The 20,004-nt window shown below is 42.1% G+C and overlaps 4 protein-coding genes and 1 long non-coding RNA gene across 5 annotated transcripts in view; all 5 read right to left on the reverse strand.

The window, feature by feature from the left end:
• Nucleotides 1-1,158, reverse strand: part of LOC118376561 (collagen alpha-1(XXVIII) chain-like) — a 9,543-nt gene extending 8,385 nt beyond the window's left edge. The window contains exons 1-2 of the mRNA XM_052513073.1: nucleotides 1,129-1,158; nucleotides 569-613 (exon numbers count right to left, since the gene is read on the reverse strand). Of these exons, the coding sequence (XP_052369033.1) occupies nucleotides 569-589 (21 nt within the window). The 5' untranslated portion in view covers nucleotides 590-613; nucleotides 1,129-1,158. The remainder of the gene's footprint in view (nucleotides 1-568; nucleotides 614-1,128) is intronic.
• Nucleotides 1,159-2,283: 1,125 nt separating this feature from the next.
• On the reverse strand, nucleotides 2,284-2,650 carry LOC127927167 (uncharacterized). Its single transcript, XR_008126450.1, has 3 exons — nucleotides 2,602-2,650; nucleotides 2,451-2,486; nucleotides 2,284-2,329 (listed from the first exon to the last, which is right to left on the reverse strand). It is a non-coding gene; the product is annotated as an uncharacterized LOC127927167 (long non-coding RNA).
• Nucleotides 2,651-2,817: 167 nt separating this feature from the next.
• On the reverse strand, nucleotides 2,818-9,521 carry LOC118376562 (collagen alpha-2(IX) chain-like). The gene is made up of 12 exons (XM_052513074.1): nucleotides 9,476-9,521; nucleotides 8,503-8,520; nucleotides 8,379-8,405; nucleotides 8,148-8,216; nucleotides 6,635-6,715; nucleotides 5,640-5,666; nucleotides 4,876-4,920; nucleotides 4,541-4,618; nucleotides 4,229-4,324; nucleotides 3,851-3,877; nucleotides 3,333-3,386; nucleotides 2,818-2,928 (listed from the first exon to the last, which is right to left on the reverse strand). The coding sequence occupies exons 4-12, from the start codon at nucleotides 8,193-8,195 to the stop codon at nucleotides 2,818-2,820; spliced, it is 567 nt and encodes a 188-aa protein (XP_052369034.1). The 5' UTR covers nucleotides 8,196-8,216; nucleotides 8,379-8,405; nucleotides 8,503-8,520; nucleotides 9,476-9,521.
• Nucleotides 9,522-9,919: 398 nt separating this feature from the next.
• On the reverse strand, nucleotides 9,920-17,220 carry LOC127927164 (collagen alpha-1(XIV) chain-like). The gene is made up of 4 exons (XM_052513075.1): nucleotides 17,199-17,220; nucleotides 13,231-13,354; nucleotides 10,632-10,775; nucleotides 9,920-10,128 (listed from the first exon to the last, which is right to left on the reverse strand). Exons 3-4 carry the CDS (start codon nucleotides 10,765-10,767, stop codon nucleotides 9,920-9,922), a joined length of 345 nt encoding a protein of 114 aa, XP_052369035.1. The 5' UTR covers nucleotides 10,768-10,775; nucleotides 13,231-13,354; nucleotides 17,199-17,220.
• Nucleotides 17,219-20,004, reverse strand: part of LOC118382737 (collagen alpha-1(VII) chain-like) — a 65,770-nt gene continuing 62,984 nt past the window's right edge. The window contains 3 exon segments of the mRNA XM_052513076.1: nucleotides 17,219-17,337; nucleotides 18,067-18,387; nucleotides 18,944-19,090. Of these exon segments, the coding sequence (XP_052369036.1) occupies nucleotides 17,219-17,337; nucleotides 18,067-18,387; nucleotides 18,944-19,090 (587 nt within the window).

Genomic DNA, 20,004 nt, shown 5'->3' on the forward strand with positions numbered 1-20,004 from the left:
GCTGAGGGTTCTGCAGCACCCCCTGAAAAATCAGAATAAAAAAAAACATATTAATAATAATAATAAAAGTAGTGCACTGGGCCTTTACTAGTCGTCTATTAGCGGGCCGATGTAGCCCATGGCTGGACAGGTTGGAGGAGGATGGCTGCCCACTTCAATCTAATCAGCTGGGTTAATTTCCCTAAGGTAGACACACTCCTTCACACAGATAATATGTGGAGGGAGAGGGCAGTGATGAGGGAAGGGGAAGTGGGTTCACCTAACTAGTTGCAAACTTTCTCAATGAAAAGTTACAACACAAGCAATTTGAAGGATAAAGAGAGCAAATTTGTAATCAGAGGATTTGTGAAGGGAGGGTAAAAGCCCTACAGACTGTAAGTCAGGAGACTCGAGGCCGTCTTCAATAGGCACCAAATGGAAGACAAACTGAAACGGAGAGGGACTACCCGGACTTGTCCAGTAAGAAACACTCATTTTTTTTGTTTTGTGTTTCTGCATGCCCAAATGAACACAGCCCAGGTTTGGTAGTGTGGTAATGATTGATTCTGTAATGGCTGGTTATACTCACTGTCACTCCCTGTGTTCCCATAGGCCCCACCTCTCCTCGATCGCCCTGTAGGAGACATAACCATAACATTACCACCACATTATCACCATGATCATAATCTGATGAGCTACTCACACACCTGACTGTAGAGTAAAAACATACTATGTATCGTAGCAGGAGATGTGATAACTGTTATAAGGTGGGGACTTGCACTTCATTGGCTTGTGCTCGGACTGGCGTATGCAAACAGATGCACGGCGCACGCGCGCACACACACACACACACACACACACACACACACACACACACACACACACACACACACACACACACACACACACACACACACACACACACACACACACACACACACACACACACACACACACACACACACACACCTAATGGATCTGATCACATTCTAAGCCATACACAGCCCAGCGATTGACCTGGAGCTGAAATAAATAGATTTTCTCATTTAATCAGCTGATGAAACACCACTCTTATTAATTATTCAGAGAATATTTCAATATGAGGCGGCGTAATGAGCGGTAGAGCAAATCAGTGTGGATTTAACTGACCTTATCCCCTTGGATGCCTTTCACTCCCTTCTTCCCTAAAGGAGGAGAGAAACAGTAGTGGAAAAAGTACTCAAACCTCATACTTGATTAAAAGTCAAGATACTTTAATAGAATGACTCAAGTAAAAGTGAAAGTCACCCAGTAAAATACTACTTGAGTAAAAGTATTTGGTTTTAAATATACTTAAGCATCAAAAGTAAATGTAATTGTTAAAATATACTTAAGTATCAAAGTAAAAATACAAATAATGGAACATTCCTTATATTAAGCAAACCAGACGGCACAATTTTTCTTGTTTTTTAATTTACGGATAGCCAAGGTCACATTCCAACACTCAGACATAATTTTAAAAACAAAGCATTTGTGTTTAGTGAGTCCGCCAGATCAGAGGCAGTAGGGGTGACAAGGGATGTTCTCTTGAGTGTGCAAATTGGATCATTGTCTGTCCTCCAAAGCATTCAAAAAGTACTGAGTACTTTTGGGTGTCAGGGAAATGTATGGAGTAAAAGTACATAATTTTCCTTAGGAATGTAGTGAAGTAAAAGTAAAAGTTGTCAAAAATATAAATACTAAAGTAAAGTACAGATACCCCAAAAAACGACTTAAGTAGTACTTTAAAGTATTTTGATCTTAAGTACTTTACACCACTGGAGAGAAACCATCCAGCCGGAATAATTTAATTACGAAAGTCCGTATATAATGTACATGATAATGGTCTCCACTTTTGTATGTGTATTCAATATAAACAAATAAAAAGTTGATGCATACCCGTGGTCCGACAACCCCTTGTATCCCTTGTGTATTCAATATAAACTAATGCATAAAAGTTGATGCATACCCGTGGTCCGACAACCCCTTGTATCCCTTGTGTATTCAATATAAACTAATAAAAAGTTGATGCATACCCGTGGTCCGACAACCCCTTGTATCCCTTGTGTATTCAATATAAACTAATAAAAAGTTGATGCATACCCGTGGTCCGACAACCCCGTATCCCTTGTGTATTCAATATAAACTAATAAAAGTTGATGCATACCCGTGGTATCCCTTGTATGTATTCAATATAAACTAATAAAAGTTGATGCATACCCGTGGTCCGACAACCCCTTGTATCCCTTGTGTATTCAATATAAACTAATAAAAAGTTGATGCATACCCGTGGTCCGACAACCCCTTGTATCCCTTGAACACCAGCCTCTCCCTTAGAAAGGCAGAACAAAGATGATGGTGTGAATAACTAGGTCCATACTGCAGTCCAACGGGTTTGCAGAGTTCCTATGTTGTTTGAGCTTCAAATCAAAGTGTTAACATAAATGAAGTACCTTTAGTCCCTCAGGTCCTGATAGGCCTATATTTCCCTGCAAGACAAAGTTAAACCAATGATTAGCTAATACGTGACTAACAAACTACACAATTCAGGTGAAGCGATACACACGCTTCATGTTGATGAGTCCATGTATGAACTGTTTGTACCTTCTCCCCTGGCTCTCCACGAGGCCCCTGGACACCGGGAACCCCGATCCCCTCCTCTCCCTGGGAAGAACAGCACAAATCACCAATCAGAATCCTATCATAACCGTAATCAGACCAACATGCAGTATGATACCCACATAAACCAATAGTATTCAAATATGATATTCGCTGTGGCTTCATTCAAATATACAGAGGAAACCACAAGATAATGTCCCTTCAGGTATACTGTAACTTCTTGATGAAGGACACTCTTACCTTATATCCCATTTGACCTGGGAAGCCTGGAACACCATCAATTCCAATGGGACCAGGTAACCCTGCTTGGCCCTGGTTTGAGACAGACAACAAGGAAAGGAAGAAAGAAACAACACATTAACTAAAAGCCAATACTTAGAAATAGCAATGTGGTATTATAGTTTAATTAACACAAACTGAGCATAATAAATCATTATAATTTGGTGGGTGCTTCTATTTGTCATATTCAGAATTGTTTTTTTGTTGTTGCTTATCACAACTCTCCCTGAGACACCATCAGAGAGTTGTTTCACGGCCAGTGTCTGAAATTATCAATGGTAACCCTGAAGCAATTAGGGTTAAGTGCCTTGCTCAAGATCACATTGACAGGTTTTCTACCTTGTCGGCTATGGAATTCAAACTAGTGACCTTTCAGTTACTGGCCCAACACTCTAATCGCTAGGCTGCTCGCTGCATAACAGAAACTAAACACTTACATCTTTACCATGATCTCCTTTGTCTCCTTTGGCCCCTACTTTCCCACGCAAACCCTTTCAAAACATCACAAAACACAAATGTTATTTAATTAATAATATACCAGCAAGGAAAAGAGGTTAAATGTGCATTTATCAAGTTATTGGGCAATATTAAACATAGATGTAGCATGAATGACTTGTATTCATTTCTTTTGTATTCATCCAGGTGAGTCCTGTCGTGACAGGAAGCTCTTTTTCAAAGTAGCCCTGGCAAAGGCAATACATGACCCAATACTAGTTTTGAAAAATCAACACCCATTTCTAGAATTGTCAGCAAAGCCCAAAATGTGTGTTTAAAATGTGATCGCTAAAACTAATTCATAATCCTGGCAGCATTGTTCTATTCATATCAACACCGTGCCAGTTTTTCATTCCAATTTAGGTGAATTCCATTGACTTAGCAAGCTCCATCTTCCCTTGACCCAAAGCAGTAACTATACTGTTGAAGAAAAGAAAGGAGAAAGGAACCACCCACTCACTTTAGCACCTGCCTCCCCATGTTCCCCCTGCAAGGGAAGAATAGAACATAAACACATCAAATAAAAAAAATCAATGTTGTGAAACCCATATCAGTTAAGATTGTTAAGTGACCGGCCACAGAAGGTCAATGTGAAAGACATTTTATCATATGAACTGGTTACAACGGAGTCCCTCAGGGATGTATTTTATCCCCAATATTATTTCCATTGTGTGCTGACAACATGATACTTGTAGTATGTATTTTTGAATGACACATCAACACACTTAACATACAGAAAACTCAAAATGGGTTCACAGTCTTGTTGAACGATTATTATTATGCGATATAATAATATTAATAGTATGTAAGATCTACCCGCACTATCTGTCTGTCTTACCTTAACAGATATCCCTGAGGACCCAGGTGAACCTGACTGTCCAGGCAGGCCTGAGGGTCCAGAGACCCCTGGTACACCCGGAGCCCCTTGGGGTCCCTTTTATCAGAGCAGGATAGGACATTAAACAACAACCATATCATTTGTATTCCTTAATCAGAGGAAGCATGTAGTATCAATTATTTATGATGTTGAACGAACAAAACAAGTTATTTCAGGTAATACAATTTCCAAACCCTCTATGAAACATGTATATCCCTTTATAAGGCCTTTATAAAACAACGTTGTTTTAGGATCTGTGTTGTGAATACTCACTGATGATCCAGGCTCTCCCTTTCGTCCAGGAGCATAATGGCCGTCTCCTATGCCCCCTATAACATACCCAGGCTCCCCCTGGCAGAGAGAGGTCAAAGGTCACATAATATCACCTTGTGGTGAACTCGTAGTGTGATTATCTAAAACTTGAAGATGAAAAGAGGTCGACAAAGGGATTGGCATGAAGGCAGAAAGGTCTTTAGGTAGAGTTCAAACTTAACGCTTTAATCACTTGACCCTATTGGTTAGCATTACATTTTATATTGCACAGATAATCCTAACATTTCTTAGAACGTCTACTTGCTTCTAGACTCATGTTGTTCGGTTGGACTTACCCTCTCTCCTCTCTGGCCTTTTGGACCAGTGATACCAGGAGGCCCCTGTGATTACAGAAAATAACATTAAAACTGATACATGACAGTGTTCACAATGACACACTAGATCACCTGACAGGAAATCATAAAAGGATGAGTGTAATGACATGATTAGGCAGCCAAGCCACCTGAAGGGTGATAAAGTTTTGAATAAAGATGGCTGAATGAATACACACTTGTTCATTGCTCACCAAAGCTAGCTAGTTGAATATTGCATGGTGTCAGAAATAACCGTTAGTTTCACCGTTATGGAACCAATTCAACCCCCACAAACTTTGAGCCTTGAGGGAAACATCTCAGAAAACTGGAGACGACGGATTCAACAGTTTAAGCTTGGAAATACAATTGAGAAACGTAATTTCATGTGCCCACAGGTGTCAACATAATCATAGTATTATGGAAAACTGTCACTCAAAGTGCATGGCATCTATGATTAGTAACGACATGTTTTTATTATGAAGGATTAAACGTGGAAAGAGCTGAAGAGAACAAGTTGAAAACAGAACACAGGCATTAATGGCCTTATGAGTGATTCTGAAGAACAAGACCTAGGGTCTGCATCCTAAAAAGCACCCTATTCCCTATATACTGCAGTGCACTAGTGTTGACCAGAGCCCTATAGGTCCTGGTCAAAAGTAGTGCACCAACTTGGGAATAGAGTTTGAGTTTATGGGTACACTACTAGACACTAATAAACATCGTCTCCATAAGCCCATTGAACATACCAGATCACCTGGAACACCTTCTAAACCCTGAAACAGAGAGAAAACTGTCATTAGAAACATATAATTTACATAAGTGGCATAAATTCAAATGTAGTTAATAAGCTGTGAGCAAAACTCTAATTTCAACCAGTTTTGCACAATGGAAAGCTTAAGCTTAATTACTAGAATAACTTTAATTTGTGGTGACAGGCACACAGAAGCACCTTAAAAAATGTAAATCACACACACACACACACACACACACACACACACACACACACACACACACACACACACACACACACACACACACACACACACACACACACACACACACACACACACACACACACACACACACACACACAGTAACGGTGCATAACAGTCCAATACATTGTTAAAACAGGACAGGTTTTACATCATCCCGATACACTGACTGTACAAAACATTAAGAACACCTGCTCTTTCCATGACATAGACTAACCGAGTGAATCCAGGTTAAATCTATGATCCCTTATTGATGTCACTTGTTAAATCCACTTCGAATCAGTGTAGATTAAGGGGAGGAGACAGGTTAAAGAACCATTTTAAGCCTTGAGACAATTGAGACATGGATTGTGTGTGTGTGCAATTCAGAGGGTGAATGGTCAAGACAAAAGATTTCAGTGCCTTTGAACAGGGTGTGGTAGTAGGTGCCAGGCGCACCGGTTTGAATATGTCAAGAACTGCAACGCTGCTGGGTTTTTCATGCTCAACAGTTTCCGGTGTGTATCAGGAATGGACCACCACACAAAGGACTTCCAGCCATCTTGAGACAACTGTGAGAAGCATTGGAGTCAGCATGGGCAAGCATCCCTGTGGAACACTTTGGACAGCTTGTCGAGTCCATTCCCTGACAAATTGAGGCTGTTCTGATGGCAAAAGGGGATGCAACTCAATATTAAGAAGGTGTTCCTAATGTTTTGTACACTCAGCGTACAATAAGTACAATATGTTTCTTTCTTTGTTAGATTTACCCGTTGTCCGGCTGAACCTGGGGGTCCGGTTCGTCCTGGTCGTCCTGGCAACCCAGGGACACCATCTGTTCCAGGAAGTCCCTGTTAAATGAAAAAAATACAGTCAGTGACAAAAAATACACAACATAGATTTGTTTTCCCTTTTTCTTTTCTGTTTGGCTTCTGTGTCTGTTTTGATACCACTATTATTGTTCTACTACACACCTCCACGTCACATGTCACTGAGAAAAACAATACAAATATTGATCACACAAAAACACATTACACAACCAAGAAGAAAGATTGATAAAGGAGTACTGACCCAAATATAACATTTGATCTCTGTTTCTATGTGAAGTCCAGTATCAATGAACACTGAGGACACACTGAGATCAATAGGATCATTGTATTGTTGTTTGCTATGCCTGGCACTAAGCTGAGTGGAGGTGGAAGGTGTGCTGTCCTGGGCCCGGTTTCGAAAGCAATGGAATTTAGGCTTCCCATGTTTTAACGATGCATCCTGTGTTTAGCAGAGATCTTCTGTGTATAAACAGCTTGACTGTGTTTAGCAGAGATCTTCTGTGTATAAACAGCTTGACTGTGTTTAGCAGAGATCTTCTGTGTATAAACAGCTTGACTGTGTTTAGCAGAGATCTTCTGTGTATAAACAGCTTGACTGTGTTTAGCAGAGATCTTCTGTGTATAAACAGCTTGACTGTGTTTAGCAGAGATCTTCTGTGTATAAACAGCTTGACTGTGTTTAGCAGAGATCTTCTGTGTCTTCTGTGTTTAGCAGAGATCTTCTGTGTACAAACAGCTGACTGTGTTTAGCAGAGATCTTCTGTGTACAAACAGCTTGACTGTGTTTAGCAGAGATCTTCTGTGTATAAAACGGCTTATTAAAACACAATTATAGGACCAAACAAAGACAGATTGTTGAATGCCTAACTGTCAGATGCTACAGAAGAATATATAGCAGCAATTCTGTCAACTTTCATCTTCAATTCTGACACACGGCCACTCAAAGAAACAAACAATGAAACACACACAAATGCACACAAACGCACACGGCTGAGAGCAGCACAGGACCAGCCGCTGGGCAGTGATCTTCAAATCCCTTGCTCAAGGGCACAGCACTCTACTGTATCAGTGGGGGTTAAGTGCCTTGCTCAAGGGCACAGCACTCTACTGTATCAGTGGGGGTTAAGTGCCTTGCTCAAGGGCACAGCACTCTACTGTATCAGTGGGGGTTAAGTGCCTTGCTCAAGGGCACAGCACTCTACTGTATCAGTGGGGGTTAAGTGCCTTGCTCAAGGGCACAGCACTCTACTGTATCAGTGGGGGTTAAGTGCCTTGCTCAAGGGCACAGCACTCTACTGTATCAGTGGGGGTTAAGTGCCTTGCTCAAGGGCACAGCACTCTACTGTATCAGTGGGGGTTAAGTGCCTTGCTCAAGGGCACAGCACTCTACTGTATCAGTGGGTGTAGATGATAGCCTACATAGACAATGTATGATGAGAGAGTTATCACTTACCCTCTCTCCTTTCTCTCCTTTGGACTTGAGGCCAATTGACTCAAACATCGCAGTGTTTTGCTGGAGTCTCTGTAATCAAACAAATGTCATGGAATTATGGCAGATGAATGAATAAATAAATGGCAATGAATGAATGACAATGAATGGCTGGATAAATTGATGAATGAATGAATGACTGAATAAATGGATGGATGAATAGATTACTTAATTAAATGGTGGTGTAGTACATACCAGTCCACCATTACCAGGGCCATCTCCCTGTTAGTGACAGACAGAGAAAAAGAGAGGTAAACATAAAGTCCAAATATCTCATTCAATCACCAAGTTATAAGTAACTAAATATAACTGTACTCACCCTTTCACCTTTCTGCCCCTTTGAAAGTGAATCAGAAAGGATAAAGAGATTAATCTATTAATCAAATAAAGGTCAGTCCATGTTTCCAAATGACAGTGGGTCAAAGGTCAGCTAAAGAAGGAGCCCAGTGGACAATGATGCCATTACAAGAACTGGTCGAAATGATGTCATTACAAGAACTGGTCGGAATGATGTCATTGCCAGAACTGGTCGGAATGACAGCATTACAAGAACAGGTCAGAATAACGTCATTGCCAGAACTGGTCGGAATGACAGCATTGCCAAAACTGGTCGGAATGATGTCATTAGCAGAACTGGTCGGAATGACGTCATCAGCAGAACTGGTCAGAATGACGTCATTAGCAGAACTGGTCGCAATGACGTCATTAGCAGAACTGGTCGGAATGACGTCATTAGCAGAACTGGTCGGAATGACGTCATTAGCAGAACTGGTCGGAATGACAGCATTAGCAGAACTGGTCGGAATGACGTCATTAGCAGAACTGGTCGGAATGACGTCATTAGCAGAACTGGTCGGAATGATATCATTAGCAGAACTGGTCGGAATGACGTCATTAGCAGAACTGGTCGGAATGACGTCATTAGCAGAACTGGTCGGAATGACGTCATTAGCAGAACTGGTCGGAATGACGTCATTAGCAGAACTGGTCGGAATGACAGCATTAGCAGAACTGGTCGGAATGACGTCATTAGCAGAACTGGTCGGAATGACGTCATTAGCAGAACTGGTCGGAATGATATCATTAGCAGAACTGGTCGGAATGACGTCATTAGCAGAACTGGTCGGAATGACGTCATTAGCAGAATTGGTTGCTGGGAGGGAACAAACCATATATGTAGAATATATTTGATTTCTATGCTGACACAAATAATGAAATAGGCGATGATGATGATGATAATAGTAATGTTGATGATAACAGTAATGATGATGATGACTAAGAGAAGGACGTACCTTGCACTGTAAGGAGCAGGGGCCCTGGGGTTTGGTCAGCTCATCAGGGTCAGCTCAGTAATAAAAGTGGTCAAACACATTGATGTGTCCCAGCTGGGCAGACTAATAAAAGTGGTCAAACACATTGATGTTGACCTTATTATATGACCTTGAATCAGAGGCTATAGGTCATTATTATTTAAATCCTCATTTCTACCTTGAGAAGATTCTAATTCCAGCAGGAGGGCGAGAGCAGCCCACTCCAACACACAGCTGAGTTTCACATCTCTGTCATAATTAGCTGCTTGCCAGCATTCCACACTTCATAATTAACTAACTGTGATCCCAGCTAAGGAGACATATTGAGCAAACGTTATCAGCAAGCTAGAATGTTTTAAAACAAGCACGTTGTTCCAAAAAGTCCCGATAAAGTACCTTTCATTTCAAATGATATATTAGTTTCACTCAGACGTGTGTATCCTGTACCTCGTCGTGTTGTCTGAACTCGGAGAGCAGCGCCTCGCTGCAGATGTTGCTGATGAACTCTCTCTCTATGGAGGAGAAGTCATCAAAGTCCCTGGCGTAGAAGATGTTCTGGTAGCTGGCTGGATATGCTATCTTCTTCAGCTCGTCCATGTCTGCATTGGCCACCCCGATGGCCAGCACACTCACACCTGAGAGTGGAGTCAATATCAGAGAAGGATGTGAAAATACATGATATAATGTTATACAAAGCAATATTCAGCAATATGCAAAGTCAAATGCTTCTGACAAGGACCAGTTACTGGATATCACTACATGTATCAAAGACAGGTGAGATATGCCTGTGTAGATGAATCTGTGTTAAAGAGATGTTTTCAGGAGCTTGCGTGTCAGTAGCAACGGCTCCTAATCAACAAGAACAAAATGGCTACAATCCTTAGATGTCCCAAGACATTGACCACGGTTTTGACTAGATGGTATACAGCTACGAACGGAAGTTACTTTTCGTAGCAGGTTAGGAGAATTAACGTAGCAGGTTAGGATAATTAGGTTAAGGTTAGGAAAAGGGTTAGGGTTAGATAAAATGCACTCCTAGCCTGCTTTGAAAAGTCACTTATGTTCGTATCTGTTTACCATCTAGCCACAATCTTTGACCCCCAGCATGTAGAGTATGACCACTGATATCTTAACTGACCATAAGCCTGTGCGATCCTGGAGGGTTGCTCCACATCGTCCACGGCCCGGCCATCTGTCAGCAACACCAAGACATGAGGCACATCCTGCCTCATCCCCAGAGACTCCTGGAACAGCTCCTTCAGAACGTAGCTCATCCCCTTCCCTATGGAACAACAATACATTCACTGGCAATATCACTATCAATATGTACACACACACCAGTGGAGGCTTCTCACAGGATGAAAGAGAGGACCAACCCTACAAAATTTCATTTTCTTTTTTAAATAGTGAAACATTTCTAGATAAAACATTTTTAGATAAAACTATAATAAATATATTCACGTCACCAAATAATTTATTAAAACACACTGTTTTGCAATGAAGATCTACAGTAGCCTCAACAGCACTCTGTAGGGTAGCACCATGGTGTAGCCGGAAGACAGCTAGCTTCTGTCCTCCTCTGCGTACATTGACTTCAATACAAAACCTAGGAGGTTCATGCTTCTCACCCCCTTCCATAGATTTACACCGGAATTATGACAACTTCCGGAGAATGTCCTCCAACCTATCAGAGCTCTTGCAGCATGAACTGACATGTTGTCCACCCAATCAAAGACTCAAAGAATGAATCTAGTACTGAAAGCATAAGCTAGAGCTAGCTAGCACTGCAGTGCAGTGCATAAAATATGGTGAGTTAGTTGACTCAAAGAGAGAGACAGACAACAGCTGAACAGTTATGAACAAATTCATCCAAAATTAAGGAGAAGTGAGAGAGCAAGAGAGAGTAAGAGAGAGAGAGCTAGCTATATTTCATAGTATATATTTGTTCACTTTCACTTAGATAGCATTGAATGCAATAAGCTAGTCAAACACCCGGCTCAAACAGAGAGGAAGGGATGGGGAGGTAGCTGACTATCACTATCCAGCACTGGAACTCTTCCAAGTCAAGTTAAGCTTTTGGTTTTATAAATGTATTGCCACCGGGGTCCGCCAGTGCAACTCCTAAACTGCTTGCTGCTGACTGTACACTGTACTGTATGATTGTAGCATGTTTACTAACACATTAGTTCTAGTAATAGTCCACAAGTGAAGGGAAAAGGTAAGAGGAAGAGAGCATGTAGATAGACGTGAGAAGGAATTATATGTACAACGAGCAGTTTGTATGTGGCTGCTATGAAAGAGAACTGTGTTTGCGTATGATCAGGGGTGTATTCATTGTGCGGATTCTGTTAAACATTTCTCAAACAAAAGCAAATAAAACAAAAAGGGGATAAACATAACTGAATTTGTCCAATAGAAACTCTATTTTGCAACTGTTGGACTAATGATTACACCCTAGATCACCTAGATGCAGGCAAGAGTGTGCAAGGCGGTATTGAATGTGTTACTGTGTGTCACTGTGTGTGTCTGTCACCTCAAATCTTTCTCTCGACCTGTGTGCACCTACATTGTAAACTTTCATTCATAGGCTAGGTTGTAGCAACCTCATGATGGGTACAGGGAAGATTTGACTATCATGTAGTAGCCTAAACCTATCAATGTTACATGAACTGGGTGAATGGAATATGAATGACAGTCATCCAACATGCTGTAATAGAAATAAGGCCATGTATATATATATTTTTTATTTTACCTTTATTTAACTAGGCAAGTCAAGTTAAGAACAAATTCTTATTTTCAATGATGGCCTAGGAACAGTGGGTTAACTGCCTCTTCAGGGGCAGAACGACAGATTTGTACCTTGTCAGCTCGGGGGTTTGAACTTGCAACCTTCCGGTTACTAGTCCAACGCTCTAACCACTAGGCTACCCTGCCGCCCTTAAATGATCATCCTCCCTCATCTTAAAAGGCACCGACCGCCACTGACACACACACACACACAGACGTGGTCGCAGGCACTTACGCAGGTACAATATAGAGAATCAATGTGTATTGAAAGTGAATAGGCATGGAAGGTGTGTCACAATTTCAAAATGCAAACACAACTGGAGACAGCTTGTCATTTTAGGAGACGGGCGTTTGACAGACACGGTTGCTATCCAGCTGTACACAACATCAGTTGGCTAGCTAAATACCTTGGCTAACTGTGTGGCGATACCAGCACCGGACTACCGCATTTGGGCCCCGGGGGCATCAACCTCCATAAAGCTATGAGAACATGCTGGAGTTTTAAAGAAATTTCTACACTTTTTTGCCATGGGTCAGAGAGAAAAATGACTGTTTTATAGCTCATCTCATGCTATTGTTCACTCTTTGCCATGAGGTTAAGAGAACATTTAGCAGTTTAAAGCTCATTTCCTGCAATTCCACACATTTTGCTATCATATGTTATCTGGGGGAACCCGACCTCCAGGGATACATGCCCTGTGTGCCTATTAGGTAATCCAGCCCTGGGGGAAACAGTTCACTATTTAACAGTTCATTAGTTATGCAAACACAAAGCTGTCTCCAAAAGGCAAGGCAAGTTTACTTTTGGATGTTTGTGAGGTCTCCACTTTCAAAGCTTATAGACATCTAACATTTTTCTACGTAGACAGAATGTCTGTATGTGTGTACGTGTGTGTGTATGTGTCCATGTGTGTATGTGTGTGTGTGTGTCCATGTGTGTATGTGTGTACCTGTTTTGGTGTTGCCTCCTCCATAGTGTACTCCTCTCAGAGCCTTTAGGACAGAGTTCCTGTTCTTGTAATCATTCAGTTTGAACTCTATCCTTGGTTCATCACTGTAGTGCACAACTGCTATCTGAGGGGAGAGATGGGACAGTCAGTTGCAATTACCTACAGTACCAGTCAAAAGTTTGGACACACCTATCCATTCAAGGTTTTTTTAAATTTAAATTGTTTAACTATTTTCTACTTTGTAGAATAATAGTGAAGACATCAAATCTATGAAATAACACATATGGAATCATGTAGTAACCAAAAAAGTGTTAAACAAATCAAAATATATTTTATATTTGAGATTTTTCAAAGCAGCCACCCTTTGCCTTGATGACAGCTTCACGAGGAATGCTTTTACAACAGTCTTGAAGGAGTTCCCACATATGCTGAGCACTTGTTGGCTGCTTTTCCTTCACTCTGAAGTCCAACTCATCCCAAACCATCTCAACTGGGTTGAGGTTGGGTGATTGTGGAGGCCAAGTGATCTGATGCAGCACTCCATCACTCTCCTTCTTGGACAAATAGCCCCTACACAGCCTGGAGGTGTGTTTTGGGTCATTTTCCTGTTATAAAACAAATGATAGTCCGACTAAGCGCAAACCAGATGGGATGGTGTATGGCTGCAGAATGCTGTGGTAGCCATGCTGGTTAAGTGTGCCTTGGATTCTAAATAAACCACTGACAGTGTCAACAGCATAGCACCATCACACCTCCACCTCCATGCTTCACAGTGGGAATCACACATCCGTTCGCCTACTCTGCATCTCACAAAGACATGGCGGTTGGAAACCAAAATCTCAAATTTGGACTCATCAGACCAAAGGACAGATTTCCACCAGTCTAATGTCCAATGCTTGTGTTTCTAGGCCCAAGCAAGTCTCTTCTTATTTTTGGTGTCCTTTAGTAGTGGTTTCTTTGCAGCAATTCGACCATGAAGGCCTGATTCACACAGTCTCCTGTGAACAGTTGATGTTGAGATGCCATAATATGGACTTGGTCTTTTTTACCAAATAGGGCTGTCTTCTGTATACCACCCCTACCTTGTCACAACACAACTGATTGGCTCAAACACTCTAAGAAGGAAAGAAATTCCAGAAATGTACTTTTAACAAGGCACACTTGTTAATTGAAATGCATTACAGGTGACTACCTCATGAAGCTGGTTGAGAGAATGCCAAGAGTGTGTAAAGCTGTCATCAAGGCAAAACGTTACTACTTTGAAGAATCTCAAAAATGAAATATATTTTGTTTAACACTTGGTTGGTTACTACATGATTCCATATGTGTTATTTCATAGTTTGATGTCTTCACTATTATTACATCGTGTAGAAAATAGTAAAAATAAAGAAAAACCCTTGAAGGAGTAAGTGTGTCAAAACGTTTGACTGGTACTGTAGATTCAATAACAAGGTAATCTTATATTATTATTATTATATATTATATTATCATAACATGTATCATTCCCCTTCATATTGCCTATATAGAAAATACAGTTTTAATGAAATACAGCAAGAGGCAATAACAGAATGCTGTTTCCACAGATACATTAGGGTACATACTTTGGGCGAACTGAAAAGGGAAGATGATTGCAAATGTCCTGTGCTTTTAGGTTTCAGATTTTAACATATTGAATCTAAATGTTGTCACAAAGTTTGCAACAACAATTCAGACCTTAGACCCTAAAAGAACAAGCCACCAGGTGAGGGTGACCAGGACCTTAACCCCTAAAAGAAACAAACCCCTAAAAGAACAAGGTGAGGGTGACCAGGACCTTAACCCCTAAAAGAACAAGCCAAGGTGAAGGTGACCAGGACCTTAACCCCTAAAAGAACAAGCCAAGGTGAGGGTGACCAGGACCTTAACCCCTAAAAGAACAAGCCATGGTGAAGGTGACCAGGACCTTAACCCCTAAAAGAACAAGCCAAGGTGAGGGTGACCAGGACCTTAACCCCTAAAAGAACAAGCCATGGTGAAGGTGACCAGGACCTTAACCCCTAAAAGAACAAGCCAAGGTGAGGGTGACCAGGACCTTAACCCCTAAAAGAACAAGCCAAGGTGAGGGTGACCAGGACCTTAACCCCTAAAAGAACAAGCCAAGGTGAGGGTGACCAGGACCTTAACCCCTAAAAGAAGTCAAGCCATGTACACTTGACAGTGACCAGGACCTTAACCTTAAAAGAACAAGTCAACCAGGTGCACAAGGTACAGGTGACCAGGACCTTAACAGGTAAAAGAACAAGCCAAGGTGAAGGTGACCAGGACCTTAACCCCTAAAAGAACAAGCCATGGTGACTTCAGGTGACAACCAGGACCTTAACCCCTAAAAGAACAAGCCAGGTACACTTGAAGGTACAGTCAACCAGGGACCACCTTAACTAAAAGAACCCAGGTACAGGTCAACCAGGTAAAGGTACAAGCCAACCAGGGTGACCAGGACCAACTAGTTAGGACTCTCTATGATTGCACTCAGAAGTATACACAGTCCATACACTTCAGGTACAGTCAACCAGGTACACTTCAGGTACAGTCAACCAGGTACACTTAAGGTACAGTCAACCAGGTACACTTCAGGTACAGTCAACCAGGTACACTTTCAGGTACAGTCAACCAGGTACACTTCAGGTACAGTCAACCAGGTACACTTCAGGTACAGTCAACCAGGTACACTTCAGGTACAGTCAACCAGGTACACTTCAGGTACAGTCAACCAGGTACACTTCAGGTACAGTCAACCAGGTACACTTCAGGTACAGTCAACCAGGTACACTTCAGGTACAGTCAACCAGGTACACTTCAGGTACAGTCAACCAGGTACACTTCAGGTACAGTCAACCAGGTACACTTCAGGTACAGTCAACTTTCAGGTAGTCAACCAGGTACTTTCAGGTACAGTCAACCAGGTACACTTCAAGTACAGTCGACCAGGTACACTTCAGGTACATTCAACCAGGTACACTTCAAGTACAGTCAACCAGGTACACTTCAGGTACAGTCAACCAGGTACACTTCAAGTACAGTCGACCAGGTACACTTCAGGTACATTCGACCAGGTACACTTCAGGTACAGTCAACCAGGTACACTTCAGGAACAGTCAACCAGGTACACTTCAGGTACAGTCGACCAGGTACACTTCAGGTACAGTCAACCAGGTACACTTCAGGCACAGTCAACCAGGTACACTTCAGGTGCAGTCAACCAGGTACAGTTCAGGTACAGTCAACCAGGTACACTTCAGGTACAGTCGACCAGGTACACTTCAGGTACAGTCAACCAGGTACACTTCAGGTACAGTCAACCAGGTACACAGTCAACCAGGTACTTCAGGTACAGTCAACCAGGTACACTTCAGTACAGTCAACCAGGTACAGTTCAGGTACAGTCAACCAGGTACACTTCAGGTACAGTCAACCAGGTACACTTCAGGTACAGTCAACCAGGTACACTTCAGGTACAGTCGACCAGGTACAGTCAACCAGGTACACTTCAGGTACAGTCAACCAGGTACACTTCAGGTACAGTCAACCAGGTACACTTCAGGTACAGTCAACCAGGTACACTTCAGGTACAGTCAACCAGGTACACTTCAGGTACAGTCAACCAGGTACACTTCAGGTACAGTCAACCAGGTACACTTCAGGTACAGTCAACCAGGTACACTTCAGGTACAGTCAACCAGGTACACTTCAGGTACAGTCGACCAGATACACTTTAGGTACAGTCGACCAGGTACAGTCAACCAGGTACACTTCAGGTACAGTCAACCAGATACACTTCAGGTTCAGTCAACCAGGTACACTTCACCCTTACATTGCTATGGTTTTTTAAGTCTATTGTGTGTGATGTGTTAACATACTGTACATCATGCCTGTTAATCCTAAAATGAACAGTAAAGCTTTTGACATATTGAAGGTGTGTGACCTCTGACCTGTGTGCCCTGAGGACCAATCACAGGAAATAGGTGACAACCCGGAACAGGAAGTCCTTGAGCTTGGCAAAGTTATTGGATCCGATGCTCCATGACTCATCCACCAGGAACACTATGTCTGCCTTCACCCTGCCACACACTGCAACACACACACACGCACATGGAGGCACGCATGCACACACAGGAACGAGTGTGCAGGTGCGCACACACACACACACAGGTCATGGTGACAGTGATATTGGTTGTGAGCAAACATTATGATCATCAGACAGAACATTGCTAAAGGAACATCTTCAGTCTTAAGAACAGTCTCTAATGGAGGTAAGTGCAGTTATTCTGAGGGTCTTAAGAAGCAGTCTCTAATGGAAGTAAGTGCTGTTATTCTGAGGGTCTTAAGAAGCAGTCTCTAATGGAGGTAAGTGCTGTTATTCTGAGGGTCTTAAGAAGCAGTCTCTAATGGAGGTAAGTGCAGTTATTCTGAGGGTCTTAAGAACAGTCTCTAATGGAGGTAAGTGCAGTTATTCTGAGGGTCTTAAGAAGCAGTCTAATGGAGGTAAGTGGTGTTATTCTTCAGTCTTAAGAACAGTCTCTAATGGAGGTAAGTGCTGTTATTCTGAGGGTCTTAAGAAGCAGTCTAATGGAGGTACGTGCTGTTATTCTGAGGGTCTTAAGAAGCAGTCTAATGGAGGTAAGTGGTGTTATTCTTCAGTCTTAAGAACAGTCTCTAATGGAGGTAAGTGCTGTTATTCTGAGGGTCTTAAGAAGCAGTCTAATGGAGGTAAGTGGTGTTATTCTGAGGGGCTGTCAGTTTGCTCTGATTGTAATGCCTAACAGCTATCTATATAGGTACTATAAATACTTCTGTTACCTGGCCCTGGTCCAACAGTTGTCTCTGTATCCAAAGCCAATACGTTTCTGGTATTGGTGGTAAGATGGCCGACGCTGGTGGTGGCTGCAGCTGTTTTGACAACGGTGGTGCTTGGGGGTTTCTTGGCGGTGCCGGCGGTGGTTTTGGAGGGGGCTTTGGTGACGGTGGAGCGGGTGTGGGCTTTGGTGGCTTTGGGGTGGGAGGCGGTGAGGGTGTGGGCTTTGGCTGCGTTGGGGTGGGAGGCGGTGAGGGTGTGAGGGAGGAGAGGGGAAGGCGTGACAGGTAAAGACTGGACAGGCACCAGAGGACGGTCCTTGGCCACTGAAAGGAAATTTCAGATTCATATGCAGTAGTGTTGTGCTTGGACACATTTCACATGATATACTGTGTACATTATAATTTATGACATTTTTATAGTCACATACATGGATAGATGCAGTGTATTGTGTTGTTCTACAGGGTTAGCCATATTAGTACGGCGCCCCTGGAGCCGGTTAAGTGCCTTGCTCAAGGGCACAGACAGATTTTTCCTCTTGTCAGCTCAATTATTAGAACCGGCAACCTTTCGGTTACTGGCCCAACACTCTAACCGCTAGCCTGTCCTACACCTACTGTACACCATAGTAATTACTTAGTAATAACTTATGTCATGACCTAGTAAGTACATGAACCAGCATTGGGTTTCCTGTATGATAGATGGTTTCCTGTGAAGTGTATAACAATGTAATGGACAGCTCTCAAAACGTTGCATTTCTTACAGCTGAGGATAGCAGCACTCAACAATTGTTTTTGTTGTCGTTTTTGAACTTTTGAGTGAGCACGTTGTTTATGGTGCCAGTGAGCTGGAGCCATAACGTGAAGAGGTGTTAAGCTTTACCTATCCTGTGGTTGATAGAGGTGATGGGTCCCTCCACCTCTCCATACAGAGGTCTGATGGTGAAGATGTAGGTCCTGCCATACAGCAGATCACTCAGCTTAAACATGCTGGCAGAAGGGCCAAGCTTCTCCTTTTTGGTGTCCAACTCTGAAGAGAAAAATTGTACCCATATGTGGTAAAAAAAAAAAAAAAAAAAAAAAAAAAATCTATTTAACCTTTATCCAGGTAAGTCATTGTGAACAAATTGTCCTCTGGTTGGTCAAAGAGGTTGTAAAAAGTGACAAACACAAAAGAATTGTCATCACTGTAAAAACACATAACCCAGCCCAATTCCAAGGGTAACTCAGGTTTCCCCATCACAATAACAGTTTGGAACAATTGACAACTTACAGGACAAAATCACCATTTACATCGTGAATTCACCCCTATTTCACCCCTAATTCACCCCTATTTATTGTGCCTACATAATGAGTTCTATTAACTATGGCCTCCAAACACTTCACACTTAAAAACTGGGGAAGATGAAACCTAGAATAGTTGATCAAATCCCCAAGGAAGTAGTCTTCTCGTGTGACAGACCGAACAATTTGGTTCTGCGTGCCGAGATGACCCAAAAGTGATCGGAACATGAAAGACAAACATTTATACTTTAGGCAGTTTATTGAAGGAAATGACTTGGATAAGAGAGAGAGAGGGGCGCTGTCTAAATATACCCCCCACCTCCACTGCCATGCTCACACAAAGTCATTAACACTGACTGAAGTCACTAACATAGGCCCCATTCCAATTGTATGACTGGCAGCTGACAGCCATGTGGTGGAGCCCTTGGGTTCGCCTACCCAGTCATGTCTAGTCAGTGGCAATGGGAAATGGGAGGGCCTCAGAAAGGCATTTTTAAGAAAGATCTTAAGAAACACCTTTTTTGCCGTGCTTTTACTTAGTATAAAATAAATCAAATAAAAGCACCCTATCTATTTTACGTATTTTTATTTATTCAAATGAATTTGTCTCTTATGTCCACAGTTTTTTAAAATAATTGTTTTACAATTTTTATTTGACAC

Source organism: Oncorhynchus keta, unplaced genomic scaffold (genome assembly GCF_023373465.1).
Source record: "Oncorhynchus keta strain PuntledgeMale-10-30-2019 unplaced genomic scaffold, Oket_V2 Un_contig_9668_pilon_pilon, whole genome shotgun sequence".
Lineage (NCBI taxonomy): Eukaryota > Metazoa > Chordata > Actinopteri > Salmoniformes > Salmonidae > Oncorhynchus > Oncorhynchus keta.

Excerpts from the sequence above, each read along its gene's own strand:
- LOC118376562 (XM_052513074.1), bottom strand. The coding sequence starts at position 8,195 with ATGTTTGAGTCAATTGGCCTCAAGTCCAAAGGAGAGAAAGGAGAGAGG. Across the intron at positions 4,921-5,639 it reads AAGGTGTTCCAGGTGATCTG|GGGCCTCCTGGTATCACTGG; the intron begins GTATGTTCAATG and ends CTGTAATCACAG. Across the intron at positions 3,387-3,850 it reads ATGGGGAGGCAGGTGCTAAA|GGTTTGCGTGGGAAAGTAGG; the intron begins GTGAGTGGGTGG and ends ATGTTTTGAAAG.
- LOC127927164 (XM_052513075.1), bottom strand. The coding sequence starts at position 10,767 with ATGAGCTACGTTCTGAAGGAGCTGTTCCAGGAGTCTCTGGGGATGAGG. Across the intron at positions 10,129-10,631 it reads CAGGATCGCACAGGCTTATG|GTGTGAGTGTGCTGGCCATC; the intron begins GTCAGTTAAGAT and ends CTCCACTCTCAG.